Below are 27,500 nucleotides of genomic sequence, written 5' to 3'. Positions count from 1 at the left end.
AGAAAAATTGCAAGCTAAAGAGTTTCAGAGCTCCTCCCTGAAGCCCAGGGGCTACCTGTGTGCTCAGAGAGGCCTCGTGAAATGTTACGGCCAGCTTCTTCCTGGCAGCTACTGTGGAGAAGAGCCTGCATTTCCCGCTGATCTTCAGCTCTCCTGGACTGTTCGGAGAGAATCTCTTGGATCAGTCAGGGTTCAGTGCTCTTTTCCGAAGGGCAAATCTCTGCATGCTTTGTGTCAACGGGCTGATATTTCTTACAATTTCATTTCCTATTTCTGGAAAACTCGGAGCTTCACCTGTTAGTGTCCCCTTGACTTTGCCTCCTGACTGAAGCTGCAGTCACAGCATTCTGCAGTGGTTCGGATGAGCTAACTCCAGTTGCAGGGGCCTGTGGTCAGGGGAGAAATGCTCCTCCCATCGAGAATGGAGTGGTTTTTGGCTCCTGGGAAAGAAATCATTGTGAGGCAGCTGATAAGAAAGAGGCCAGGGAGAAGCTCAGCCTTGGGAAACAGGTCCAKATCTCCACTCTGCCACAGGCTTTGGATGAACATCCAGACAGGAACCTGTCCCTTTGGGTGCTCCATCTGTGYTTGTATCATCAGGAGAAGAAAACTAGGCACTTTTAGATCTCAGTGCTAAGATTTTTGCCTGYGTGGGAAGTGTGTCCATCTCAGCTGCATCCTGTCAGGTGCATAACACAAGAGGCTGCAAACACCCACCACAGGCTATCAGGGTCCTGCCTGGTCGTTGGCCAGAGGCCCAAGAACAGCCATGTCTGTTCAAGGACTCCTCCTGTGAAGTGTTTAGCTCTGTATTGGGCCAGTTTTCCACGTGCGGATGCACAAGTGCTAGTTTTCCTCAGCAGCCTGTGATGGCACCAGTGCCTGGGAAAAATTGCCCCGACCACAGCATTTTGAAGAGGAAAACTAAGACACGTGAAGACGTGGAGCTTTAACTAAAGCCTTTGTAGGACCTTTAGGATCACTTGTCCCTGGATCTGATGTACAACGCAGCGGCTCTCCAGGTTAGGCCAGAAGCAGCACCACAGGTTGGTTTATCAGTGGCTGTGGACAGAGGGGTCCTGCTCAGTGGAGGGCTGACCTGGTAGGGAGTCACTGCAGAGCCCGTTGTGTGGTCACCAGAGAGGCTTTGAGGTTGGTTTCCTAACGTGTGTGGAGCCCTTGTGCTAAGAGGCAGGGACCAAGGGGTTGCAAACCCGCTCTGAACTTCTGATTTCTGATTTCTGCTGTCTAAGTGTTGGCTCTYTGGAGGGAAGGTGGGGGGAATAACCCTTAATCCTTGCATGGAGGAGCATGTGGAGCCTCTGCCTGCGTGCTGAGCATCCAGGCCATGTGTGGGAGCTCTGGGGCAGTCAGGCTCTCACCACATACAYGAGGAGCAGGCAGGGCTGACGCTTTCTTCCTCTCTCCCAGACACCCCACTTGGTCAACCTGAACGAAGACCCGCTCATGTCGGAGTGCCTTCTCTACTATATCAAGGATGGGATAACAAGGTGAGGAGCAAGAGCCCACAGCTCAGGATATTGCCTTCCCAGRGCAGCATGTGTCCAAGGTGGGCTACAAGGTGGAGCACAGGAGTACCAAGCAGGGAGCCTGCCCTCTTGCCTCTGGCCTGGGCACGCAGTCCTCTGGACATCACCAAAATGACATAGCGGCATGGGGGGAAATGTGCATTGCGAGGGCAGTCTCATTAGGGACCTTGGTCTCACTGAGCCCTGAGGACTGCTCAGGTCAGTTGAAAGGCTGTTTCTGAGCGGAGGCTGCAAAAGGGCTGAGGTAAAGAAGGGGAGAGAAGCCTCGAGCTGTATGTCCTTTGGCAGGGTTGGCCGGGAAGACGCAGAGAAGAGGCAGGACATCGTTCTCAGCGGACACTTCATTAAAGAAGAGCACTGCCTTTTCCGCAGCGACACGAGGAGTGGAGGGGAAGGTACTCCCTGCTCAAAGAGGCCCYATGTCCCTGGGTTGCTTCCACACCCTGGTCCCTCTGAGTGTCCCCAGTGGGTGCCAGTACCTGCCGTGGGCTGTGCTAGTCCCTGCCCGGGCTGGTGASGAGTCCTGCCACCCTTGGGGAGAAAATCCCTTGCAAGATGGGTCTGGGAAGGCTGGAGGTGCAGGACATCTGATCCTGTCTAGTCTCTGCCTGCTCTTGGTCCTTGGGCTGCTCTGATTGACATGGCACTGGCTGAGCAATGTTGAGTTCCCTGCTGGTTGTCCAGGTTTGGGTGCTGCTGGGGTACCCTAGTGTCCCAGCACTCCATGCCTGGGGTACCATCTGAGGCAGCCCATTTTTCCCCATGCTCCAGGAGACCCAGGATGCCCCTCGTGTGGAATCCTATCATCTTGTGGCATCACTCGTGACTTATGTACCCTCCCCTTTCTCTCCCCTTCTTGCTGTCCCTCCAGTAATTGTGACCTTAGAGCCTTGTGAAGGCGCTGACACCTACGTGAACGGCAAAAAAGTGACGGAGCCCAGTGTCCTGCGATCAGGTAGGACCCGCACTTGAAGAGGGTTGACTTGGGGGCATGGAACCCTGGGCCCTGACAACACGGTGCAGCTGCTGTAACCTACATCACCCCCTTGGCCCCTGCAGCTTGGTGGGTCTTTCCATGAATTCTGGGCTCCTCCTTGGTCAGCCCTGAGCCCTTTCCCTGTGCACCCCCCCAGGAAACCGCATCATCATGGGCAAGAGCCACGTGTTCCGCTTCAACCACCCCGAGCAGGCCCGACAGGAGCGGGAGCGGACGCCGTGCGCGGAGACGCCCGCGGAACCTGTGGACTGGGCCTTTGCGCAGCGAGAGCTGCTGGAGAAGCAGGGCATCGACATGAAGCAGGAGATGGAGCAGAGGTGAGGGGTGGGACACAGCAGTAGGAGAAGGACAAGAGAGAAGTCAGCCAGCAGGAGGGAGACATCTATACCCAGGTTTGTCATGCTCTTCTTCCCCTCCCTCTCAGGCTTCAGGAACTGGAGGACCAATACCGGAAGGAGAGGGAAGAGGCCAATTACCTTCTTGAGCAGCAGAGGCTGGTAGGTGGCCAGACCTGACTCTTCCTCACATGCCAGGTCCTGGCTGGGCTGGGCTTGCCAGAGATGGTTGTGTTTCTCAGAAAGCAAAGGTGCTCTGGAGACCTGCTGTGTGAATCTTGGAGCTGTCCATGATCATGAATCTGGAGGAGGAAGGAGGCTGGATTTCTTTAGGGAGGGACGAAAGCGAGATGTGATGTGACAGAAAAGGTGGTCAGTATCAAGGAAAATCAGGCTTTGGGAGTGGCATCATTCTTCCTCTTGCTTCCCCTAGGACTATGAGAGTAAACTGGAAGCTTTGCAGAAGCAAATGGACTCCAGGTATTATCCTGAGGCCAATGAGGAAGAAGAAGAACCTGAAGATGAAGGTGAGTGTTGAGTGACAAAGGAGAGATCAAACATGGTGGGTAGGCAGGAGAGGACAAGTCCAGGTGTGTTATGTTATATATTGGGTGCAGATGTATTTGGAGGGAGAGGAGAGCTGGCTTTGTGTCACTAGTCTCAGCTTTACCTCATTCCCGTCAACCTTTCTCAGGAAGTGTTAATAAAAAAGAGCTTAAGAACAGATAAGAGGAAAGATTTTAGAATGAAGACAGAAAGAGTCAACAGTGCAAGCTATGATTGCAGAACCTCTCTGAGGATTATCAGAAAATAGCCAGGAGGATATTTCATGAACCATTTTCCCGTCTCTGAGAACTCTTTGTTCTGTTTCTCAAAGGGCAGCAGATCAGAAATTCGCCCTCGAGGATGAACTTAGCAATATTTTGTACAATAGCCCACAGCTTGACTCTCTTTGGCTCAGAAGCCATGGTAAAACTCCCTGGAATTGCTGAGGGACTGTGGAGCTGTCAAAAATTGTACTCACACCTTGAACAAAGTGACAGGATGGCCCCAGATGTGTGAAATRTGTGTTGCAGGATTGTGTTCAGTTACCATGCTCCATTCAGAAGGTGTCTGGGAACTGGCAGTGTTGTTTCACATGGAATAACCATCCCATTTCCTGCATCCCTGGTCTTCTGGGGTTTGGGCGAAGGTGCTTTTGTGGTATCYCTGTGGCACCATTCACCGTAGTAGGTCTTGATGCTCTGGAAGGAGCTAAGGAGCGAGAAGAGCAAACCGTAGTCCCTTAGGTGCTTCTGCCGCAACGTCCCCCCTTCTCGCCATGGCAGCTGGGGCCGGGCACGTGTTCGGTGCCATGCGGTGAGTGACTGTCCCCCGTGTCTCCACAGTGCAGTGGACCGAGCGGGAGTTCGAGCTAGCCCTCTGGGCCTTCAGGAAGTGGAAGTGGTACCAGTTCACCTCTCTCCGCGACCTGCTCTGGGGCAATGCCATCTTCCTAAAAGAAGCCAACGCCATCAGCGTGGAGCTAAAGAAAAAAGTAAGTAGCTGGTGCCACGGGCTGCAGTCTCTGGTTTCCATCACCGAGGTGTTTCAGGTTGCGCTCACTCCCCTGCTTTGCAGGAAAACTAGCACCTCTGCTTGCCCGTGAACTGAGCAAGCAGGTCGGGTGTTGTGTTCCGAAGGGCTGAGCTGCAGCAGGCTGCTCGTGGCACGGCACCATCATGAGCATGCATGTGTTCCCACAGGGGTGAATCCTTGAGGGAAGGCAAGTGTGCTGGATTGTTCTCAAAGACTGGAAAACACAAGAATGAGCAGCCTGGATGAGAACATGGGTCACTTTGACCCAGGAGTTCAACCAGATGGAGGCCCAGGGCGGTCCCCTGGGTCCCATCCCTCCCATGCAGGAGGGATAAGATATCACAGGCAGACTGTGACACTTCCCTAGTAAACTTCTCCAGCCTCCGGGGACTTGGAGCTCATGGAATTCTTCACCCAGACGGCTATTTTCATGATTAACCTTTGCTGAGCCGTTTTTTCGCATGGATTTATGCACCTGCCTTTTGAAAATGTTAATGTTTTTGCTGGGCAAAATTACCTCCTCAGTGGACTATAGAGCATCTCCTTGTGCTTGTTTGCAACCACCTAAGGGTCATTTTGAGTTCTGCTATTATGAGAAATGGGCCATAATCCTTTTTTTTCTGTTAGTTGTAAGTCAGTTCTTAGAGCTTCCACTTGACATAGATSAGCTGCAGCAAAGGACACAAGGTAGACCCTGTGTGGGCAGGTGTTGTTCAAGGGAAGGARTGTCTCTTCTTGCTGCAGGAGATTCAGAAAGCACACGAGACTCTTCCCCCAGGCTAAAGGTACTGCAGGGAGCCCATTGCCCTCAAGTCACTCATGAGTGGGTCGCTGTCYCTGTGTGCCCCTTTCCAGGTCCAGTTCCAGTTCGTGCTCCTCACAGACACGCTGTACTCGCCTCTCCCTCCTGACCTCCTGCCTCCTGATGCTGCCAAGGACCGGGAGAAGCGGCCATTCCCCCGTACCATTGTGGCTGTAGAGGTGCAAGACCAGAAGAATGGAGCAACGCATTACTGGACGCTGGAAAAGCTCAGGTAGGGTGGGAGATGCCTTTGCTGGGCCGGTGTGGGCTCCAGGAGGGCTGAGCCAGCTGTGTTTTCTCATAACTGCCCCCTGGGTTCCTCTCCTACCTGCAGACAGCGCCTGGACCTGATGCGTGAGATGTAYGACCGTGCAGCCGAAGTGCCTTCTAGCGTCATCGAGGACTGTGACAATGTGGTGACAGGCGGAGACCCTTTCTATGACCGCTTCCCGTGGTTCAGGCTGGTTGGCAGGTGAGTGCTTGGGCTCCTCCCAAATGCATCTTGCGCCCAAAGGCAGCCGTGCAGGAGGGAACGCAGCTGGCGTCAGTGTGCAGAGGGCGTCGCTGTCCCCAGGGCAGCACCACGAGGCATCAGCTGCCCCTGGGGAGAGCACTGAGCCCCTGCAGTGGCAAGGCCRGTGGGCAGAGCCCCTCGTGCCAACAGTGACGCTCCTCTGCCGGGACCGTGCCGGGACCACCAGCCACGGGTAACCTCCCTGCTGCCTCCGGCAAGCTCTGCCACGAGGCCTGGGCTCTCAACCTGCCGCTGGTGGGAGGCGGGGGGGGCCTGGCCGGCCTTTCCTTCCCCTTCTTGGCGACGTGGGGCTGGGGAAGGGCAGCCCGGCCGCGGAGGGGCGGCTGGCGGGAGGGCAGGTTGAGACCCCTTGCTGCCTAGTCCCGTGGGCACGCGGACGTGTGTTTGTGTGTGCGCACACGTGGGCGTTCTTGTCTGAGCATCTGTGTGTGCACCGTGCGGTACGTGCCATGCGTCTCCATGTGCTTCCCACACGCCGCTTGGAAGGGATGCGGCGCCGGCGGTGAGGGGAGACCGCCCCGAGACGGGCAGCGGCCCCGCAGAACCCGACCAAACGTGCGTGGCGTGGAGGCATCACCCCTCGTGCCACGTGGCACCCGTGGAGCGATTCCCTTCGATGGCAGCGGCGTCACCGAGCCGGGCGTCCTTCCCCGGCGCTGCCGGCTTCCCCGCAAGGCCAGCATTGGGAATCCCCCACCGTTCGCACCAGTTTGTTCAGTTGTTCATGTTTTTCCACGCTTTATAGCCGGCGGCCTTTGGACGCTTCCTTTTAAGACTCGCTGGATGGGCAGGTCTTTTATATCCCCACGTCCCTTGGTTTAAGCGGAGGAAAAAAAAAAAGAAAAAAAAAGGAAAAAAAAAATAAGAAAGAAAAAAGCGAAATTCCTATTCTTGCTCTCTCTGTTTGGAACAGCTGGTGTTAACCTGTCTTCTATCTTGTTGTACTAACCTTAGTTCAGATATCTCTGGCTGCAACAGCTCTCCTCTTTTCAACACATGCATGAGCGAGCGCATGGCTGATCTCACCCCCTCCCCCACCTTCTCGAACCCCGACTCCGACATCACCGAGCCTGCTGACGAGCAGCACGAGGGGCAGGAGGAGGAGGAGGAGGCGGAGGACCTGGAGGAAGACATCTTTCCGGAGTGCCCGCTGTGTGATGGCCGGGATCCGTTTTACGACCGCTCCCCCCTGTTCAGTTTAGTAGGAAGGTTGGTGAGGTCTTAGGAGAGCATGCTGGGAAGGAACTAGCTCTTTCGCATGAGGGGACTGCTTTCTGACACGAGTGGCACGTGTCCCGTAGGCACAGGGGGTGGCCCGGCCGGCCGGGGCAGCCTCGGCCGCCGGGGCCACGCGAGGGCCGGTGAGGTAGGGCTGTGGCAAGCACGAGGGAGCCTGGCCATCAGCGGGGAGCGCCGAGGAAGGCAGCTCGTGCCAAGGCGGCCGGGGCTGCAGAAGGCCTGTCAGGCAGGGCCCGCAGCCTCCCCGGTGTCGGGACAGCGGCCCAGGGGCCCTTCAGACACGCGAGGCTTCCTGTCGCCTTGGCACCCACCTGGAGAAGTCCCCTTCGGTCAGCACGTGTGTCAGGGTCTCGCTTTGGGAGCCTTCTGAAGGCACATCCCTCCGAGCAAGGGCCACCTCCTGCCAGCCCTTGTACGGCTGGYGGGCACATTGGCGGTGGCACAAGCTGGGGGGGACGCACCTGCTTGCGGGCGAGGGGCTTGGTGGACACGAGCTGATGTCCGAGCACAGTGAGGAGTGGGGCTGGGCAGTGCGGGGAGCAGCGGGCTGTGAGGCAAGGAGAGATCGGCCCCAGGCGAGGAGTGGAGGCTGGCAGCAGAAGCGGGAGCATTTCTCCAGGAGCCCTCGGGACGCCAAGGAGCATCCGGGGCTCGGGAGGGCGAGGAGGTCTCCTTAGAAAGGTCTATTTTGTCTTGCTGCTGCTGTCCAGCTTTCGGACAGGAGTGGTTTCCCTGTGGTCTCGCAGCAGTCCGTCCAGGGAGACCCAAGCTGTGGGACTCCAGCTTCTCCTCCCCACCAGAGAAGGAAAAGTGCTTTCCTTTCTCTTGCCTTTTGATAGGGAACCGCCAGGCTGGTTCAGTCTTGGCTTGGAGAAGTCCTGCAGACTCCACAGCACCATCCGCACCTGGAGAGCGGGCAGTCGACAGCCGCCCTGCCCGAAAGGGCCAGGGCTGATGCTGGCTCGCTTCGCTCTGCCTCAGGTATTGTCCATTGCAGGACGGGCCCCTGTGCCCRGAGCAGGGCCATGAACCTCCACCCGCCGCGGTGGGAAGCCCTGGGAAGCCAAGAGGCTCCCCAAGGGCCTCTGTGAAGTGGCCCCTCCATGTCGAGGTGCAGAGCCCTGTGTCCACCGACATGATGAAGCTGCGGCTCTTCTTGGCCAGCGTGTCCAACGCCGGCTCCTCCTTCCTCCGCTGACAACTAGGAGCTGGGGAGCGGGAGTGAGGTGGGGAGCGGAAAGGAGCAGCGCAGGGAGATGGGGGACGAGTCTTGCAGCCTCAGACCGAAAGAGCTGGGTTCTTCCACCTTTTTTTTTTTTTTTATTTTTTTCCTTTTTTTTTTTTTTTTTCCCTCTCTCGGGGACATCTTGAAAAACAAACAGACCAAACTGCCAACCAAGCCCCTGACGCAGCGGCCCCCTCCTTGCTGCTGGGGGGATGTTCCCAGGAGCTCTTCCCTTTGGAGTTGTCCAAATTCTTTTGAGTCTGACCTGGATTTGGCTCCCCGCGCAGCAGCTGTGCCGATCACATTTCTCGTGAAGTGTGCTTTGATTGGTTGATGATTGGATCCTTGTCTTTGATTTTTTTTATTTTCTTTCTTTATTTTTTTAATTTTTTTTTTAGCTGCTGGCTCTCTCTCTCCAAAGCTTTAGCGAAAATTGGGGTTCTTTCACTTCTGTCTTCCTTTGGAAAGGCTTTTCTTTGGTCTGAGCATGCCATCTTTGCACCTCACCAATCTTGTGGTTAGTGTCCCTRCCCTCCTTCCTCTAGTGACACACTTGTCCCTCTCCTCTCTTCCCTCCTCCTTCTCTCCTCTTCCCTTTTTCCTCCCCCCTTTACCTTCCTGGTCTCAGTTGCCTTCAGGATGAGCTGCCCCAGGGCTCCATGTGGCGGCAGAGCAGCCTTTGGACAGGCAGGGCTTTCCAAAGCCTCATACTCATGAGGAACCTCCTGACAGGTTCTTGCAGGCTCTTCTCAGCCAGGTGCCCCGCGGGGTGGCCCTGCCATCTGTCACCTTTGTCATCTTTGAGCAGGGAGGAGGCCACCTAGGATTCYGGGCTGGAGCTGAGACCCTTTTTGCCCATGGGGAAATGGGAAGTGTTTACGGGCCACCAGCGCTGGCAAGGGGTCATTTGGGGTTGGCATGGGAATATGTTCCCTGTCCGGAAGGGAAGTTGCTCCAGGGTCCCAGAACAACCTTGGCAGGACTGTCCTGTGTGAGATGATTGCTGAGGGGTTACATTTGCTCCCGTGACTTGACTCCTCTGAAATTGCTTTGCACGGAAAAAGCCCCAGCCRGCTGTTTGAGATCGAAGCTGTAAGAGCAGGGGGAGCCTTTGGACTTGAAGGCTGAGGTTGGACGTCACACTGGAACCTGCTTCGGAGCATGCAGGGTTATGTCTTTCCTTCAAGAGTTTCCTGGGCTTTTGTGCACCTGTCCAGACCTCAGCTCTCCTGTTCAGACCTCCCCGAGGACATCTGCAAGGTTAGGAAGTTGGGAGACAGGAAACCACATGCTTGGAGATGCTCCTTGCCCTCTTGGAAGCCTCCAAGCAAGCACGTCYTGGCAGTTCCCAGCATGATCCTAGCTCAAAGAATACAACAGCATTGTGCATGAAGACAGTTATGGATCCCTGCAGGTGCGAGCTACTGGCCTGCACTCCATGCACCCCACGTCACCTTGCGTGGATGGCAAGAGGAGGGCAGCACCCTGGCAGACTTGCAGGGTGGTGCAGACCTACAGGCCATGGCACTTTGCACAGCTCTGCGTGGTGTTTGCTGCTGAAGATGTGGGGCAATGACCAATCACCGCTGACCAGTCACAGCACGATCACGTGCAGGACCTTTGAGTCCTGCTTCTCAGGCGCAGGGGCCCCCCACAACCCCAGCTCCCGGAGTGAGCCCCATGTGAGACAGGGACCTGCTGGCCCYGGCGTGTTGCAAGTTTGAGGACGGCAGCAAGACGAAGCCACGTGCAGAGCAATGGGCGCTGTGACCTGGCAAGCCCATGTGCACCCTGCTGATCAAGGCAGCACGGGCAGAGGAGTACCTGCAGCCTACTTGTCGCCATCCCCATCCAGCTTGAGCTAGCCTGGTGGGTAGTCCCTTTTTTGCACAAGCAGGGAAGCCAGCACGTTGGGCTGATGATGCCCCACAGGCAACGTGAGGCCCATTCGTTCTGCATGCCTGTCGCCGCTCAGAAGCTGCGTCCTGTGCTGCTGACAGTGACGGGAGGGAATTGTCCCTAAGAGCACCCAAGCCTAGGGAATGGCCCCTGTGGGAATTGGGGCTGACTTGAGGACATTGCAGGGAACCGAGATGCCGCTGGCCTCYGGAGAAGGCCAGGCCTGAGCTCCAGAAGCCTGCCGGTCGGCACGGCCCTTGCTGAGGACCCCCGGCTGTCTCCATGCAGCCCGGCGTGTGCCTGGGCGCACAGGAGCACAGCGGGATCTGGTTCCTCCTCTTCAAGGCTCCCCGTGGTGGCACTGGCAGCACTTGGCGCTGCCCAGCGGAGCYGGGGACCAGGTAGACTCGCAGCTCCAGCAGATTCCTCCCCATAGGCAGGACCCTCCCAGGCTCCAGGCAGGACCTGCCCTTTCCTCTCCCTTCTGTCCTCTCCTGCTCTCCCTGGCTCCCCTTGGCCTCTCCCTCCTYCCCCGCCTCTCCCCTCCCCTCTCCTCCGCACACTCCGACTCCGCAGCAGCCCCCAACTTGTTTCACAGCACCTTCCGTACTAGTCCTCCAGCTCGTCACTGCCAAGAGGGTCCTCTTCCTAGCTTCCTTGTGGCACCAGCACAGTCCCCGTCCCCTCTCCCCTCCCCACGGCGCTGTCCCACACCCGGGAGAGATGACAGACTAAGAGGTATGCTAGCCCTCATGCCGCGCTGCCACCTTTGCTTCATCGTGACCGGCACAGGAGCCTGACTTTGTCGTAGTGCTGCTCTCCCATCCGCTGAGTGTCCCCGCTCCCTGCCCCTCTCCGGCTGGCCCTGGCTGCCTCTCTTTAGTTTTGCTTTGCAGCACCATGTTGTGATGTGAGCGGTGACCTGTGATCCCGGCTGCTGGTGGCCTGCCACGCGTGTCACCAGCATGGGGAGCAGTGACCGCTTTCTTGTGTTGCTTCCCCCCGGCAGGGCCTTCGTGTACCTCAGCAACCTGCTCTACCCCGTGCCTCTGGTCCACCGCGTCGCCATCGTCAGCGAGAAGGGTGAAGTGAAAGGCTTCCTGCGCGTGGCCGTCCAGGCCATCTCAGGTAGGAGCAGGCGCCCATGCTGCGCCCCAATGAGAGGGGTGTCCCCGCGCCCCAATGAGAGGGGTGTCCCGGCCTTTCTGCTAACGTCTCCTTGTCCCGCTTCCTCCAGCGGATGAAGAAGCCCCGGATTATGGTTCGGGTGTGCGGCAGTCGGGGACAGCGAAAATATCCTTTGATGACCAGCACTTTGAGAAGGTACAGCTGAGGTGTCCTTGCAGGCGATGTGGCTTTCCGTGTGGAGCCAGAGAGGATGGGGTCCCCAGCCCATCATGATGCTCTTGACCAGTGAATGTCACCTGCTGATGGCACCTGCCTGAATGTCACTTGGAGATGTGCATGTATCACACTGCATCAGCTGTGGTTTGAATGGATTGTGCTCCCAATCTGCCTTTCCCTTCTCCTTTGTGTCCCATGCAGCCCCTGGATCATCCCCAGCACCCATCCTCCATGCTTGACGTTCACAGCCCTATTCTCTGCTTGTGTAGGGGCCTTCCTCCCTTTGGGGAAGCATAGGGGTTGCCGCTCAGTTCACCCTGCTTTCTGGTGACTTTGGGTGAGTGAGTGAGACTTGGTTGTGACCCARTGTTAACCAGGGCGTCATCCCCTATGGCCACAGACCCAGCAAGGCCACCTTTGGGACCACTGGTGTCTCTAAATCCCATTTCTCTCTGAACCTCTTGCAGTTTCAGTCCGAGTCCTGCCCCCCAGTAGGAATGTCTCGCTCGGGAACCTCCCAGGAGGAGCTGCGAATCGTCGAAGGACAGGGGCAGATTAGTGACGTGGGTCCCTCTGCAGATGAAGTCAACAACAACACATGCGCAGGTGGGCAGGTGTCACCAGCTGGGTGGGGAGACAAGGTGGTGCTGAGCACACAGTAGCAGTGCTGGACCCCACAGCAGGCCCACGGTGCTCATGAGATGTCCGTCATCCAAGTGCTAAAGCCTGGTATCCTCACTAGCCCATATCCAGCAGGTGGTGGTGGGAGTCATCTGCAGATGCCAGGAGGACCATTTCTTCCACTGACAACTCTATTTTCCCCACAGTGACTCCAGAGGACCTTCTCTTGGATAGTCCAGAGAAGTCTACGATGGACGGGCCTCTGGAAGCAGCCTTGGATCACCTGAAACTGGGCAGTATATTCACTTTCAGAGTCACTGTCCTCCAAGCTTCCAGCATCTCAGCAGAATACGCAGACATCTTCTGCCAGTTCAAGTGAGTCTGCAGGGCCTGCCCTGGCCCTTGCTCTTCCTGCGTGCTCAGGCCCTGTTTGCCCCAGGAAGAGGCACAGGCAAATGTCAGGATGTCCCAGGCACTCTGCCTCTGTTGAGAGCAGACATCCCCTTGTCTCTGCCCCCATGTATAATTCTGGTCTAGGACTTTCAAAGAGAGGACACAATACTGAGGGGTGTTAGACAGACCTCTTGGTCTGTGTGGGACCTTGTTCAGTCACTGGTGAAAGCCAGTGTGTTTCAGAGACTTWGGTGGGCTGCAGAGCAGTGTGTGATGGTTTTCCCTAGCCATCTAGCCCAGATTACAAAATCCAGCCCCCAAGAGAGAACGGCCGATTCTCCTGGTTCCTGCCTTCTCTCTCCCTTCCTTGTTTTGTTACATCCAGCCTCTGCTCTGCTGCCGCTAAACAACTTTCCTTTCCTTTGCAGCTTCATCCATCGCCATGACGAGGCCTTTTCGACAGAACCCTTGAAGAATACGGGGCGAGGGCCGCCTCTGGGTTTCTACCACGTCCAGAACGTTAGTACCAGTCCCGGCCTGGCATTTCCTCTGCTCCACGGTAGCTGGGGTCTTTGCAGAGCATTGAATCCAGCTCTGGGGATTCAATTTCAGCTGTATGGGAGATGTTGTCATTCTTGTGCCGTCAGGAAAGATGTGGTGGAGAATGTGCCAGGTGATGCCCTGCATGGGCCTTGATGGGTCATCACTTCTGTCGCACTGGAACACGTTACTGACATCATCTAAATCCAGTGATTTTAGCGGGGGTGGCAGGATGAGCTGTTCTCCCTGCCTGTCACAGCCCGTTCTGCTTTGCACACACCAAGTCTCCTGGGATCTGTTCCTTCCAGCTTRTCTGCCTCCATTCTGCACATAGCAACCATTTTGTCCCTGTCAGCTCAGAAACCCCAACCTTAAGCAAGGCAGCTGCAATGCGACAGTTTGAAAGCCTCTGCCTTATCCTCAAGATGTAGAGCAGTTGGCTGCAGTTCTTGGAGTGTTCCTGTAGATTTCTGTGTGGAAAATCCCATTTTTCAAGGGGAAAGTTCTAGGCTGTGCTTTCTTTGTGTCAGTCTCCCTCAGGTTTTCTTCTAAGGATGTCTCACAAAATGTTTCCCTGCTTTGGTAGGTCCTTGCTGCCTCTGGGAAGAGCTGCTAGCCCAGACTATTTATTCTGCTCTAGAGACTGCTTGGCCTTGTACCCAAGCATGCAAATATTTCATCCTCCAACCAGAAGGGCTACAAAGAGAGCCTTGAGGGGTGGGAAAAGGCCTCCCATGGGCTGTAGATGTGAGGCTTCATGAACATACAGCCACACAAGCCAGGAGAGGTGTTTTCTTGGCTTGGGAGGCTTTGGTCCTCATGCCTTCGTATTCTTGAGTGGCTGCTGCTCCTGTTTTCATCTCTTTCAAGGCCAAGCAGCAGTGCTGCATGCTCTTGCTCTTCCTGTCTCTCTCTTAGATTGCCGTAGAGGTGACCAAGTCTTTCATTGAATACATCAAGAGCCAACCGATTGTGTTCGAAGTATTTGGGCATTATCAGCAGCATCCCTTCCCACCTCTCTGCAAGGATGTCCTGAGGTGAGCTCTCCTGTGTGTGGGGGGGAGGCTCCTGTTCCCCTCTCTGGGCAGCAGAGCCTGGCGTGGGGCTGAGACACCAGCCTGAGGCTACCTCAGGGTTGGTTGTTGGGGCTAAGAAAGTGGGGGCAGCTGGAGGGACCGCGTGGCCCCTAGTGCAGCTGGCTGCCTTTGGGCCTCCTTCACCTTTTGTTTTTGTGTGTGTGAGTCCATCTTACCCAAACCTGTTCTCCGTGCAGCCCGCTGAGGCCGTCGCGGCGCCATTTCCCCCGTGTCATGCCGCTCTCCAAACCAGGTAGGACTTTGTTTCCCACCGCCCGGCGCTGTTGCTAACCACCCGTGCGTAACTGCTGCGCTTTGCGTTGGGCTTTCTCTTTGCTTCCCTCCCTCTGTGGAAGAGCAAGCGAAGCCCCTGCGGCTCCTCAGACACTTAGTGCCTGCCGCGCTGGCCGGCTCGCTCCTGGACGCCCTCTCCGGGCACGCGCTCGCGGCAGCCAGCGCCGCCTCCTCGTTCCTGCCGCACCACGGGGAGGAGGCCGCTCGCCTGCCTTCCCTGCCTCTCATGAGCGGTGCTGTGAGGAAGGCTCAGATGCCCGGTAGGAGGAGGAGGAGGAGGAGGAGGAGTTCATCTCCTGCTGTTGGAGAACCAGCTGCCACTCGGGTTTCCTGACGCAGGTTGCACGTGCTTGGGGGATGTGGAGAGGCTGGTGTGGCTTTGCCACCTGGCCCTGTCTTCCCAAATAGCTCTGGTTGGTGCTGTGGTTCAGCCCACTGAGCCCCGGGTCATACTGGTTTTCCATCAGCCGAGTGCCTGGGTTTGCTGTGAGCTCTTTATTTCCCAGTTCCTCGCTCTGGYGGGCTGGGATGTGTCTGCCTTTCTCCCGTTCCAGCACCAGGAGGCTGCAGTTCCCTCCGGCTGCTCCTCAGCTTTCCCACTGGTGCTGGGGCACCCCATGGCAATGAGTGATTTGAGATCTGTCCACACCRGGGCTGTGGGGCTGGGCTGCGTGTGTGTCCCCGTGCTGAAGTCCTTTCTCCGCTGCTTTGGTTCCCCTGTGGGAAGAAGCACCTTGATTTCAAGGAAGATCTCCAGCATGGGGCTGTGGTTGTCTGCCACACATATGTGCTCTGTCCTGTTGTGGGTCTTGCTGCCACCCTTGTCTGGTGGCTCTGTGTGTCTTCCCCTGGCAGCAATGTTGTTGCGTGCTCTGTCTTCCCCTGCGTGCTGTTGTGTGCCTTCCTCAGTGCTCCAGCAGCAACTTTGGACCTGCCTGCCTCGTTTTTAAGTTGTCTTTTCCACCTGCTGCAGTGCCTGCAACGAAACTGAGCACTATGACCCGYCCCAGTGCTGGGCCTTGCCAGTGCAAGTACGATCTGATGGTCTTCTTCGAGATCTGCGAGCTGGAGGCCAACGGCGAGTAAGTCTCGCTCCTCAGCATGGCCTGGTCGGGCTGCAGGGCGCTGGGGATTTCTCCTGTGGCCGCTTGTGCTGCACGGCCGCATCCGCCCGCGGATGCTCCCACAGTCCTAGSTCAGCGAGGATTCCTCCTTGGGATCTCTTGGAAGGGAAAGGGTGCGCTGAGTATGTGGGAACATGAGGTGGTGGGCAGGCTTCTGGCACTATCCCTACCTAAAAATCCCAGCTGTTTTCAGCTGATTTGCAAAGAGGAGAGAAAAGAGGTAAAGGGAGGCAGTTCATTTAGCTGTAAATTTACCTGGTGACTTGTCCACTGATTGGAGCCTATGGGAAGCCGCGTGGGCTTCACAGCACGATCCCAACGCGGCCTCACAGCACGATCTTCTCTTCTAGCTACATCCCYGCTGTTGTGGACCACCGTGGAGGCATGCCGTGCCACGGGACCTTCCTGCTCCACCAGGTACAGCCTGCCAGAGAGCAGCCCCGCGCTGGGCCTGGCTCCGGGCCTCCTGTCACGAGCTGTGCTGACCACTGCCTGTTTCCCTGTTGGTCACAGGGTATTCAGAGGAGAATCACCGTCACCTTGGTGCATGAGACAGGCAGTCTTATCCACTGGAAGGAAGTGCGAGAGCTCGTTGTAGGTAAGCAGAGATRGCCTGGGTGGGACCTGAACCCAGCCTGGCTGTTGGCCCTCACGCTGCATGTCGTGAAGGACCTCTCAGGGCTGTTCATCAGCTCAGCRGAGCCCGTGCTGTGTTTGCAGGTCGCATCCGGAACACCCCAGAAGCAGACGAGTCTCTCATTGACCCCAACATCTTGTCCCTGAACATCCTGTCGTCTGGCTACATCCGCCCCTCGCAGGATGACCGGTGCGTGGAGATTTTTGCTGTGTTCTTCTTTCAAGSACAGGGCTGTCAGGGCCGGCCAAAGACAGGGCAGGTGTGGGGGGCTTCTGTCTCCCTTGGATGCTCTTTGCCCCTTAGCAGGGTCCTGCAGACCTCTGCTGCTGCTTCTGCACCACAGAGAGCCTTGGGATACGGGACGGGAGTCCCTGGGAGAGCCCAAAGCCCTGGGGGGGCAGCTCCTTCCTGCTTCCTTCCCTCCACTTGTGTCCAAGGCCTCTCCAGCCTGGGGTTTAGCAGTGCAGTGAATTTGGGCCCGAGCTCCTCCTACAGTTGGGTTAAACACAGTCTGTTCCACCAGAGCTGTTCCCTGAGCAGCAATGCCAAAAATGCCAGTTAGTGCCCGCGGATGATYCTTGTGTGTCCTGAGTGATCCAGGAGAACGTTCCCTGGTCATGTATTACTCTGAGGGCTCCCAGCTCTCACTGCTCATGCTTGGACCCAGCCTGTCCCAAGGGTGCTCTCCTCATGTGCTGGCTTTGTCCTGGGTGCTGAAGCAGCAGGGTCGGAGGCTTCACAGCATCAAGACCTCCTTGGTTGCCAGGGGCTGCCTCTGGCTCCGTGTCCTCATGRCCCTGGCCGTGCAGCCTCACAGTGCTAGACTGAGAGGAGAACCTGGGGTTCCATGTCAGAGACCTGCAGGACCTCAATGGCATCTGCACGTGAGGTCTCTGGCAATGCCGAGACCCTTCTTTGCGGTCCCGGTGGCTGAGGCTCCGGGCTCTGGGAAGGTGTGGATGGGTCTGAGCACTGCTGCTCCTCCAGCACTGGGGGGTCCACCCTGGGCTGCAGGGGGGCCGGTTTGAGTGCGTGTGTGTGGGGAGGGCGGTGGCGGTGGTGGCTGTGAYGCGCGCGAGTGAGGACGGAGCTGGGCGCTGGTGGCTTGGGGAGCACCAGAAGTGGCTCTGGACGCCGGCAGCACCACGGGCCAGGGGCGGCTGCCTTGCCAGGCTCCAGGGTGCAGGTCAGCACGTGGGTACCGAGCTGGAGGTGGCGGCATGGCTGCGGGGACAGCCGCGGGAGGCTGGTGGCCTGTGGGCAGGGAGCTCGGTGTGTTTTGCTGAGCAGAGCAGGTGCCGTGGGCTGAGCAGCGAGGCCGTGTCGGCCTCCTGGCCCTGCACGGCTGCAGGAGGCAGTTGGTTGGCTCCGGGGCTGGTAGGGGCTCTTTCCAGCCCTCTTGTGGTTCTGTAGAGGCTGCGGGAGGTTGGCATAGGACAGGGAGCAGGGTGGGAGGCTGCTGGCAGCAGAGGGCGATTCCAGCATGCCTGTGCTTCCCCGCTGCCGGGCACCCACACACTTCCAGGGATGCGCGCCGCTGCAGAGGGAGTGCGGCTGGCGGAGCAGGGCCCTTCTCCCCTCTCCTCGGGCTGCTTGCGCTCCCTGCTTTGCTCCCTCGCATCATTCAGCCTCATCGCCGAGAGCGGCCCCAGCTCTTCCGTGCTCGCGAGCCTCCGCGGCGGCCCCGGTGCCGCTGAAGGGGAGTTGTTGCCGCTGCGTGACGCAGCCCGGCCTGCAGCCCCGCTCTCGTGCGCGGCCTTCGCCGCTCGCCCCTGAGGATCCTGCTCTGGGCCCGCGCCGTGGCGCAGCCTCTCCCGCGCCGCCCCGCACGCCGGAGGAGCCGCGGCGCCCTGACTGCCCTCGCCCCCGCTGCTGCCGCTGCCCATGCAAGCCCTCACTAACCATGTGATTGTTTTGTGTTTTCGCAGGCAGTTTCTTGATTCGGATATGCCTAGGTATTATTTGTTTCCATTGATTTATTTTTTCACCCCTCCGCTCTGCCCTCGCTCTCCCCGCTCACCTCAGCACTTTCACTCCCTCCGAGGACAGCACTTTGGTTTCCGGCTCTTTTGCCTCTCCATCCACCTCTTCCTTCCCGCCTGCCACGTCCCTGGGCACCCCTCTTTCACGCCCACCCCTTTGCCTTGGGTTTCGCTGACCATTCCGCGCGCTTGCGCTCGCCATCTCGCTCTCGGCGGCCTGCCCTCTCGTTGCCCGGTGTGGGGGGTTGTTCCCGCCTTCTGACGTCGCCGCTCTCCTGTCTTGCTGCCATCCGGCAAAGCCCTCGCTCTGCCCTCGTGGCCTCCAGCCCCTCGCCCAGCTCTGCCCCGGGAGCGCTTGGAGTAGTTGCGGGCTGGCGCAGACCCCGTGGGCGGCGGGGGACGCCTAGTGAGTCTGCTCTTGGAGCCGGAGCGAGGCCCAGGTCTCCAGGCCATTGGGGTCTTCCTCGTGGTCGCCACTGGATGCAGTGGGTGCATCATCCGTAGGGCACGTCCAAGCGGTGCCTTGGTGTGCCTCGCCTCTCGGAGGCCTCGCTCGGTGTCTGTGACATCCCCTGTGYGTGGCCACCTACGGCCACCAGAAGTCACGGTTGCCACCGTCATGCGTCGCTGCGTGTAGGGGCTGCGCAGGGGCTTGTGTGCGTGTGTGTGTGCACGTGCTGTAGCTACAATACGTACGTGGTGTCTACGTGTGCGTGTGTGTACACAGAGGCTAAACCCGCCCTGGGGTGGCCGGCCAGGCCGGGAGGCGCCTGGCTCTGCGGGCGGCGGGAGCTGGAAGCACGGGGATGAGCCTGGTGTGATGGGCGCCTCATGAGCAAGAGACACCGGAGTCAAATGCTGCTCCCRGCCTCCAAAGGGGAGCTCCCGCATCCCGTGTGTCCTGTGGTGGGCGGAAAGATCTTTGCCCTCAGGGAACTGAATGCAGGAAAATGGTGGAGAAAACAAAGCTGGCAAGGTGGCTGCGGGCACGTGAGGGGTGGTGGGGATCTGTGGTGAGACTCGGGAGGCAGCTTGGGAAGGAGGTTCCTGGCTCCAGGGATGAGGGCACCTCGTTGACCTGGGAAGTGCTGGCTCTGCTCCGAGAGGTGCCGCTGCCAGAGGGCCCAGGAATGGCAGAGTTCGGGCGACAGGCGGTGCTGGAATCCTCTTTCYACTTTTCCGTGTTGGAGCATGGGTGCAGCTCATGGGCAGGGACCTGCTGCTTTGGCCCGTGCCCTGAGGCCGAGATGAGGCCCAGCTCCTCTCGCGTTAGCCTTAATTCTACTCCCCTCTCAGGTGCAGGTGGGGAAGGCTCTGGGGCAGACGGTTGCAGAGGGTTTTTGCCTCAGGGCTGTGAAGCAGAAGGCAGGTATATTTTGGTGTTCCTTCGCTGTCTTTCTGCTCTCGGGGCATCCAGAGCGCCTCTTTGGGCAGGAGCTGCCTGCAGAAGAGAACAGGGGTGGTGACAGCAAAGTCCTGTCCTGAYGCACGAGAAACACGCGCGTGCCGGACCCCACCAGCACCACCAGCACCTCCTTCCTGCGGAGGCAGCAGGAACGAGCGGTGCCGATGCCAGGACGCCGGGACCAGGGGTGGCCCCATCCTCTGCGGCCCTCGTGGCCGCAAGGCCCCGGCTGGGCCCTGCTCTCTGACGTTTCGTTTCTCTGTGTGTGTATGTGTGTGTGTGTCTGTCCTGGGTTGCCTCCCACTTATAGCATTTCGTTGGGAAATGACACTAGGTATTTCTCGCGCCCTCACTCGGTCTGGTCCCTCCCGCTTTTCTCTCTTCCTCCTTCGCCTCGTTCCTTCGCTTTGTGCTCTTCCCCCTTCCCCTCCTGCTCCTCCTGTCCTCCTCTTCGCCTCTGCCCTCCGGACCTCTTCCCACTCCGGCGCTCCGTGTCTTCCCGGCGCTCCTCCTTCTCCTGCGCGTTCTGTGTACACCAGCCGGTCCCATCCCCGGGCCTCTCTGTGCTTCCAGCGTGCAGTGGGGACGATAGCAGTGTATCCCCAGGCCCCGGAAAAGACCCTTTAGCGAGGAGCCTCCCGGCCTCCCCGGCCTTCGGAGCAGGCCGGGGCTTGTGTACCGCCACAGGTGCCGCAGTGCCGTGTCCGTGCGGAGGTGTCGCAGCTCTCTGGAGCCTCCTGAAGAGGCTTCCAGGCCAGGGAGAGCTGGGCAGGGTGGTGAGGAGAGCGAGGGGTGGGCGCAGCGAGCGGGATGGGCTGCTTAGGGAGACCCACGAGGTGCAGCGCCAGCGTGGGGGCCCTGCACAAGCCCCCCGGGGCGGCCAGGAGGCCCCTTTCSCTGCAGGCCAAGGGGCAGAGGCCTCATCCGAAAGGCCGCCCCGGGGCCACGCTCTGCCCTGCCTGAGCCCCCGCCGCCAGCCCCTTTCCCCTGCTCCTCCGCAAGCCCCGTGCCGAGCCGCGTCCCGCGCTGCCGCGTTGGCGCCGCACGCCTGCCCCGGCGCGCCGGCCCGCTTGGCTCCGTGGCGAGCGCAGCTCCCCGGGCGCCTGCATGCGCGCGCGGCCGGCCCTGCGGCGCTGCCGCCCCGCGTGCCCCACGGCTCCCCCGGCGCTCGCGCCCCGCTCTCAGTGCCAACGTCGCTTCAGCAGCCACCCGCTCCTCTATCCCTGCAGGACGTTCTACCAGTTCGAGGCAGCCTGGGACAGCTCCATGCACAACTCGCTGCTGCTCAACCGCGTCACCCCGTACCGGGAGAAGATCTACATCACGCTGTCGGCATACATCGAGGCAAGGAGCTCTGCACTCGTGCAGCCAGGGACTCCTGGTGCTCATGGTGCCTGTGAGAGCTGCAGGGTTTGCAGCCCTGCGGAGTTGCCTCTAAAGGTGTTTTCCTGGTGACTCTGCTCACACCCAGCCCAGTGCCAGGACGGGGACAGGAGGGAGGTTCTGCCCGTGATCTGCACCGTAATCTGCAGCTGCAGCTGCTCCCGTGGCTGGTTGGGCAGCACAAGGRGACCGCAGGGGTGGCTGTAGCTCCCTCTGAACCGTTGCTGCCACTCACCTGTCTCTGCACCCCCCGCAGATGGAGAACTGCACCCAGCCCGCTGTCATCACCAAGGACTTCTGCATGGTCTTCTACTCGCGGGACGCCAAGCTGCCCGCATCCCGCTCCATCCGCAACCTCTTCGGCAGCGGGAGCTTGCGGGCTGCAGAGAGGTACTGTTGACCGCCTGTGGACGGAGCGGGGAGGGAAGAGTTCACGCCGCGTTGCATGACCTCCCATCCCCCTGTCCTTGCAGCAACCGCGTGACGGGCGTCTATGAGCTGAGCCTGTGCCGTGTGGCGGACGCTGGCAGCCCAGGTGGGTGGCGTGTCCCTGCTCCCACGTGCGCCACGCGCCTGGCCCGCCGCCCTCCCAGCAGCTGTGCTTCTCTCCCACCAGGCATGCAGCGGCGGCGCCGGCGCGTGCTCGACACCTCCGTGGCCTACGTGCGCGGGGAGGAGAACCTGGCCGGCTGGCGGCCCCGCAGTGACAGCCTCATCCTTGACCACCAGTGGGAGCTGGAGAAGCTCAGCCTCCTGCAGGAGGTAAGAGGCTGCTCTAGAAACATCCCCACGCTGCGGCGGCGCAGTCCTCTGCAGCCCACACCATGCCCCACRGATGCCAGGAGAAGAGGGGATGCCCAACCTGGGGGTCTCTATCCTCTCACTCAGAGGATGGGGGCAGGAGGCAAGAGTGGGGCTGGCCCTCCTGGTCTCGTGCGCTGTAGGGTTGGCTGGGCTCCACCAGGCTCCAAGTCYGTGAGCAGCCAAGTTAGGGGAGCTTGAGAGGCACCTGGCACCAAAGGAGCTGGGTTATTTAGTCTGGAGAAGAGGCTGCTCAGGGGAGGCCTTATCGCTCTCTACAACTTCCTGAGAGGAGGTGAGTGAGGCAGGGGTCTCTTCTACAGAATAACTACCCCTAGGACTAGAGGATATGGCCTCAAGTTATGCCAGGGTAGGCATTAGGAAGAATTTCTACAGGGAAAGGGTGGTCAAGCATTGAACAGSCTGCCCAGGAAAGCGGTGGAGTCTCCATCCCTGGCAGTGTTGAGGCAACCATGTCAAGGGACACGGTTTAGCAGGATAGTGTCGAAGGGTTCACAGTTAGACCCACTGGTCTTGAAGGTCTTTTCCAACTGTAAYGATTCTGCGCTGCSCTGACCCTGGGCTGGGACAGGGCTCGCTGAACCAGGCTCTCCATGCAGGTGGAGAAGACAAGGCACTACCTGCTCCTGCGYGAGAAGCTCGAGACAACGCAGCGGCTGGGCCTCGAGAGCCTCTCGCCCTGCTCCAGCGAGGACTCCGAGTCCCGTAGTGCCTCGTGCGTCTCCTCGCCACTCTCCGCCGATGGGGCCCCGGAGAGCAGGGCCTCTCCCCCCGAGACCCCCAGTGAGCGGCAGAAGGAGCTGGCTGTGAAGGTAACATCTCAGAGCGGGGCTGCCAGCAGCTTTGTGTGTGCCGCGCAGTGAAGGCTGAGGGATGGGAGGAGGCACCTGGTTGCCCTCCTTGATCTGGATGGGGCTTTTCCAACCGTACCGATGGTTCTGTGACGGGCCCGGCCCTTGGGCCTTCTCCTCTCTCCGCAGTGCTTGCGTCTGCTCACACACACGTTCAACAGGGAGTACAGCCACAGCCACGTGTGCATCAGCGCCAGCGAGAGCAAGGTATGGCCAGCGTGGCGTGGCCACCTCCCTGTGCCACTGTGGTCCCAGGGGGCCTGCGGGAAAGCCCTGGTGCTGGAGCCATCCCTGATGGTGCCACTGGAGCCATCAGCGCTGACACTGGTAACGGCCTACATGGCTGCTCCCCCACAGCTGTCCGAGATGTCGGTGACCCTGATGAGAGACCCTTCCATGTCTGCCCTCGGCGTTACCACGCTCACCCCGTCTTCGACCTGCCCGTCCCTGGTGGAGGGGCATTACAACGCCATGGAGGTCAGGTGAGAAGGCGGCCACAAGGTTGGGTTGGTTCTTGGAAGTCCAGCAAGCAGGACAACGGCATGGCTTAGGCACGGTGCTGGCTGGTGGTTGTCCTCCCTGGTCTTCACCTTTTCTCCTCTCCTCCCAGGACTCCGCAGGTCGCCTTCAGGGCAGAGAGCCCTGAGCTAGAGCCTACAGTGGAAGGAGAGCAGAAGAAGTCCCCGGCCCGCCGACCTGAGGAGGAGAAGGAGCCCCAGCGCCTGTTGGTGCCCGACATTCAGGAGATCCGTGTCAGGTACGAGCTGCCCAATGTGCCCTGTCCCGGCGCCTCTGCGACTCCCGTGCTGAGCACGGCCTCCCTCGCTCCGCAGCCCCATCGTCTCCAAGAAGGGCTACCTGCACTTCCTGGAGCCCCACACCAACGGCTGGGTGAAGCGCTTTGTGGTGGTGAGGCGCCCCTACGTCTACATCTACAACTCGGACAAGGACTCCGTCGAGAGGGCCATCCTCAACCTGTCCAAGGCCCAAGTGGAGTACAGCGAGGACCAGCAGGCCATGCTCAAGGTGGGTGCCTGCCCCGCGCACGGGGAGCCAAGTCGGCACCCCAGGCAAGGGCGTCAGGCCAGACTGTCTCCCTGCAGACCCCGAACACGTTTGCGGTGTGCACGGAGCACCGGGGCATCCTGCTGCAGGCGAGCAGCGACAAGGACATGCACGACTGGCTCTACGCCTTCAATCCGCTCCTGGCTGGATCCATAAGGTGATGAGGGCAGTGGGGGAGGAAACAACTGCGCGGTCACTGCTGGCCTTGGGGCAGCACAAAGTAAAGGCACAGGGACATTGAGGTCCCGGGATAAAAAATACGGCCACCTCATGTCCCTCAAGCTCTGGTACCTGCCTGCATGCAGGACACCGACCCCGGGGGAGCCTCCGTGCTCCCTTTCTGGTCTCTGACCCGCTTTTCTCTCCGTTTCCAACTCAGATCCAAGCTTTCCAGAAGGAGAACAGCCCAGATGAGAATCTAACCTGAGAAGCACCCTCCACCTCATCCATCTGCCAACGGGATCAAGATCTGTCCCAAGAGTCCCCATGTTAATGTCTGGTCTCTCACACCATCTGCTGCCCCAGCTCTCTGCTCCATGGAAGGATCTGTCTCAATTTTACACCTTCACGGGGGAAACTCATTTCTGTTTGTAGCTGCAAAAGCCTGGCCCCGCCTGGGCAGGATTTCTTGGGTGCATGTGATCCTCTGCCCGTCCCCCTCATGGGTGACCTTCATGTCATGCAACCTATTACACTCCACAGAGGTTCCTTTTGGAGGGAAGAGAGCAAAGAGGGTAGTTTTGGTTAAAAATTGGTCTTTGGTCCACGGAGGATAGGAGTGTTGGTGAGGTCAGAGGTTGGAAACCAGGAGGAATTGCTTCCACGGGAAGGGAASAAAATGATAGCTCAGTTCTGGGGATTTCCTAACTTATTCACGTTTCTGCAGAAGTCGGCCAGGTGAAATCAGGTGCCAGTAGGTTGTCCAGATTATATTTATAAAGTATTTATTTCTATCGACTTCCTAGAGTCCCCCAGGCCGGGGTGGTCCCGCTGCACTGGGCAGGGCAGGGCAGAGCCGCGGAGGCCCGGAGAGGCCCGTGCCGGCAGCGGCACCGCACAAGCCCCGGCGCCGCCGCACTGTCTTCCCRAGCCAGGCGATTCCTACCTGCCCCCCCTTCCCCGTCTACCTCTGCAGGGGGCCCCTCACCGGGGCTTCGGCTTCTTCTGCGCCCAGTGCCTGAAAAACGGGAGCTGGGGCCCCGGGGGTGGCTCTCGCAGAGCTGTGGCCGCGACGCAGGGCAGGGCCCTCCGCTGCTCGCCCCGTCCTGGGCTGCGCCCCGGCGAGGCTGCAGCAGCCCCGGCTCTGCAGGCGAGAGGGCTGCRGCCAGGGGGCTCTTTCCCCAGGTCCGTAGGGATATTCCCTGGGATTCGGAGCTTCCTCCTTGGCCYGGCCGGCTCCTGGCTGCCCTTTGCCAAGAGGCCCCTTATGGTCCCTGCTCCTCCTTGAAGGAGGGAGAGGCTCGGAGCACATGCAACCGGCAGTGGAGAGGGTGAGGAGGGGGGAAGCAGAGACAGAGAGGTTGTGGCTTCTTTTTACTTTTGTAGCTGGCATTTTCTTACTCTCTTCCCCCTGTCCCGGAGGCCAAGGGCCACCTTCCAGGGCAGCCCCTGTAGGTGCCCGGAGCAGCCGTGCTGGCTTGGGAGACCTTCCCGCAGCAGAGGGGGCTTCACTAACACGGCCTCCTCCTCCTGGGGGGACACCTCACTGCCCCCCTTCTCACGTCCCCCGCTTCAGCAGCTTGTCTTGTTGGTTGTTTTGCCGGGTGTGTGTAGAGGGGGACACTTCCCTTCAGGGACACTTTCCGCAGAGCAGCTAGTTGTGTCCCGTGCGACTCCGGGCAGGAATTTACCTTTCTCCGCACGCCCCTGGGGCCCATTCCGCAGGGGCCCCCTGCTTTGCTGTCACGCATTCACAGCTGACCTTAATTTGCACAGCACGGCTGCGCCTTGCCTCTCCGTGGCACATCTCCACGCTGTCCGTTGTGTGTTGGGTGCTGTGTGTGTGGTTCCGAGTGCAGGTTCTCTCCCTGTGCTGTTTTCTCCTCCGGGACGCTCGTGGGACRGCGGCGCAGGGCACCGGTGACACCCTCCCCGTTGCCTCCGCGCCGCACTGGCCGGGCAGCGCTTAGCCGAGCTCCCTGCGGTCCCTCCCCGAGCCCTTCCGTGCTCGTGCGCAGCCGCGCTGTGGCGGTCCATTCCCGTGCGCTCAGCCTCGGGATCCCGCTGTGCCCCCATGGCGGTGCCGCCCCTGCTCCGCCAGGCAGGGAGCAGCGCCGTCATGCCTGGTCCTCCCGGTTTAGCCTTTCGCTGCCCGTTTCGTTGGATGCCTGGAGGTCAATTTGTGTCCCTTAACGAAGCAGAAGGGCCCACGGCCCCTGTGTCTGCCAGGCACCAGACACGGCTTCGCTGGAGGTGTCGGGAGGAAGGAAGCAAGGAGCGCTCGGCGGGGACGGAGCCGCGGTCCGCGTCGGGCCCGGAGGGAAGCCCGGTGTCGCGGGGCAGAGCTGCCGTGTGCCTGGGGCCAGCCAACCTGCAGAGCACACGCGCTGCTGCGCCGGCCGCGTGGGCCCGTCCCTCCCGCCGCGGCCCGCGCGCCTCCCCRCTGAGCGAACCCAGCCCTGGCCGAGGGGATGAGCCCCCCAGCCATCGCCCAGCGGCCCCGCGCCCGCCACCCCCAGAGACCCGAGCCCCATCCCTGCCCAGGCGAGGAGCAGAGGGAGCACCCGCACCCGCCGGCACCGCCGTGCCGAGCACGGAGCCGGGGCAGCGCTGCCGCCGCCGGGACAGCCCAATCCCACCCGCTGAGAGAGGGGCCCGAGGTGACCCCACGGGGCCGAGCGCCAGGCGGCCGCACCTCTGCCACGGCCAGGCGCTCGGCCGGGCCGGCACCAGGGCCCGACCGGCTCCATCTGTTCCTACCGGCGGCTCCTTTCATTTCGGTTTATTTCCCACACCCCACCCCTGTTCCTTTGCGTGTGCTTCCACGAGCGGGCAGCGCCGAGGCCGCTCCTCCTGCTTGTACATAGGTGATGGCTGCGCGCGCCCGGCACGGCCACAGCGCGCCCGAGCACCCCGTCCCGGTCCCTTGGTGTCTTGAAACTATGAGTGTTGGAGCTTAGGGTCTTAAAACCGTCTGTGTACACTTGAGGCATTGTTCCGTTAAGAAATAAATGTGGCATTTATGCAAATACTGCAAATTCTGCACCAAGACTCTCCTTTTTTTCACCACCACCCTCCGGGCGCGGCGAGCGAACCCCGCGCTGCGCGCCGCGCCCCAGCCTGAGGGGCACTGCGCGGGCGTGCTCGCCTCACGGGCTGCTCCTTCCCGCCCTCGCCAGCGATTGGCTGGAGGCGCGCGCCCGGGGTACGCCCCCTCCGCTGGATTGGCCAGACGGCGGGCGTGAGCTYGCTGATAGGCGGCGCGTCCTAATAAAGCAAGGGAGGGGCTTCACCGAGATGGCCACGCTCGATGGGTGATTGGCCGCGCGCGGTGATAGACAGGCAGCGCGGGCGGGGCGCGGGGCAGAACCCCACCCCCGAGGTAGKCGGGTGGGAAGCTGCCTTCCGGCCGCGCCGCGGCCGCCGATTGGCCCAAACGCGGGCGGCCGCGGCGTGATTGGCAGGCGGGGTAGGCGGGGCGGCGCCGCCGCAGGAGGAAGCGGCGCCGGCCGCCTCGTCGCTGTCGCCGCCACCGCGCAGCCAGCGGGATGGATCTGTTCGGGGACCTGCCCGAGCCGGGCTCCTCGGCGGCCGGTGAGCGGCGCGAGCGGGGGAGGGCCGCGCGAGCGGGGGGGGGCCGCCCC

The 27,500-nt window shown here is 60.0% G+C and overlaps 2 protein-coding genes across 12 annotated transcripts in view; both read left to right on the top strand.

Annotated features, from left to right (window-relative positions):
- KIF1A (kinesin family member 1A) overlaps positions 1-26,102 on the top strand; it is a 39,196-nt gene extending 13,094 nt beyond the window's left edge. For 4 of the 11 annotated variants that reach the window (XM_026036340.1, XM_026036337.1, XM_026036338.1 and 1 more), the window contains 32 exons: positions 1,432-1,511; positions 1,839-1,945; positions 2,422-2,505; positions 2,684-2,864; positions 2,972-3,044; positions 3,316-3,409; positions 4,271-4,419; positions 5,316-5,494; positions 5,597-5,734; positions 11,170-11,288; positions 11,398-11,483; positions 11,972-12,110; positions 12,332-12,500; positions 12,947-13,037; positions 13,977-14,095; positions 14,332-14,387; positions 15,402-15,510; positions 15,903-15,969; positions 16,066-16,150; positions 16,273-16,378; positions 18,118-18,144; positions 20,806-20,920; positions 21,216-21,349; positions 21,433-21,494; positions 21,576-21,721; positions 22,381-22,593; positions 22,762-22,839; positions 22,990-23,114; positions 23,243-23,389; positions 23,466-23,658; positions 23,736-23,854; positions 24,077-26,102. In XM_026036340.1, the coding sequence (XP_025892125.1) occupies positions 1,432-1,511; positions 1,839-1,945; positions 2,422-2,505; positions 2,684-2,864; positions 2,972-3,044; positions 3,316-3,409; positions 4,271-4,419; positions 5,316-5,494; positions 5,597-5,734; positions 11,170-11,288; positions 11,398-11,483; positions 11,972-12,110; positions 12,332-12,500; positions 12,947-13,037; positions 13,977-14,095; positions 14,332-14,387; positions 15,402-15,510; positions 15,903-15,969; positions 16,066-16,150; positions 16,273-16,378; positions 18,118-18,144; positions 20,806-20,920; positions 21,216-21,349; positions 21,433-21,494; positions 21,576-21,721; positions 22,381-22,593; positions 22,762-22,839; positions 22,990-23,114; positions 23,243-23,389; positions 23,466-23,658; positions 23,736-23,854; positions 24,077-24,119 (3,633 nt within the window). In that variant the 3' untranslated portion in view covers positions 24,120-26,102. Of the gene's footprint in view, positions 1-1,431; positions 1,512-1,838; positions 1,946-2,421; positions 2,506-2,683; positions 2,865-2,971; positions 3,045-3,315; positions 3,410-4,270; positions 4,420-5,315; positions 5,495-5,596; positions 5,735-6,751; positions 7,007-11,169; positions 11,289-11,397; positions 11,484-11,971; positions 12,111-12,331; positions 12,501-12,946; positions 13,038-13,976; positions 14,096-14,331; positions 14,388-15,401; positions 15,511-15,902; positions 15,970-16,065; positions 16,151-16,272; positions 16,379-18,117; positions 18,145-19,886; positions 19,911-20,805; positions 20,921-21,215; positions 21,350-21,432; positions 21,495-21,575; positions 21,722-22,380; positions 22,594-22,761; positions 22,840-22,989; positions 23,115-23,242; positions 23,390-23,465; positions 23,659-23,735; positions 23,855-24,076 lie in introns of all 11 variants that reach the window. The other 7 variants (XM_026036342.1, XM_026036339.1, XM_026036336.1 and 4 more) reach the window with 4 other exon arrangements.
- A 1,254-nt stretch (positions 26,103-27,356) lies between these two features.
- ILKAP (ILK associated serine/threonine phosphatase) overlaps positions 27,357-27,500 on the top strand; it is a 7,606-nt gene continuing 7,462 nt past the window's right edge. The window contains exon 1 of the mRNA XM_026036425.1: positions 27,357-27,450. Coding sequence (XP_025892210.1) covers positions 27,405-27,450 — 46 coding nt within the window. The 5' untranslated portion in view covers positions 27,357-27,404. The remainder of the gene's footprint in view (positions 27,451-27,500) is intronic.

This window comes from Nothoprocta perdicaria, unplaced genomic scaffold, assembly GCF_003342845.1.
Source record: "Nothoprocta perdicaria isolate Ctin4 unplaced genomic scaffold, notPer1 scaffold_177, whole genome shotgun sequence".
NCBI lineage: Eukaryota > Metazoa > Chordata > Aves > Tinamiformes > Tinamidae > Nothoprocta > Nothoprocta perdicaria.
This window is presented reverse-complemented; position numbering and strand designations above follow the sequence as displayed.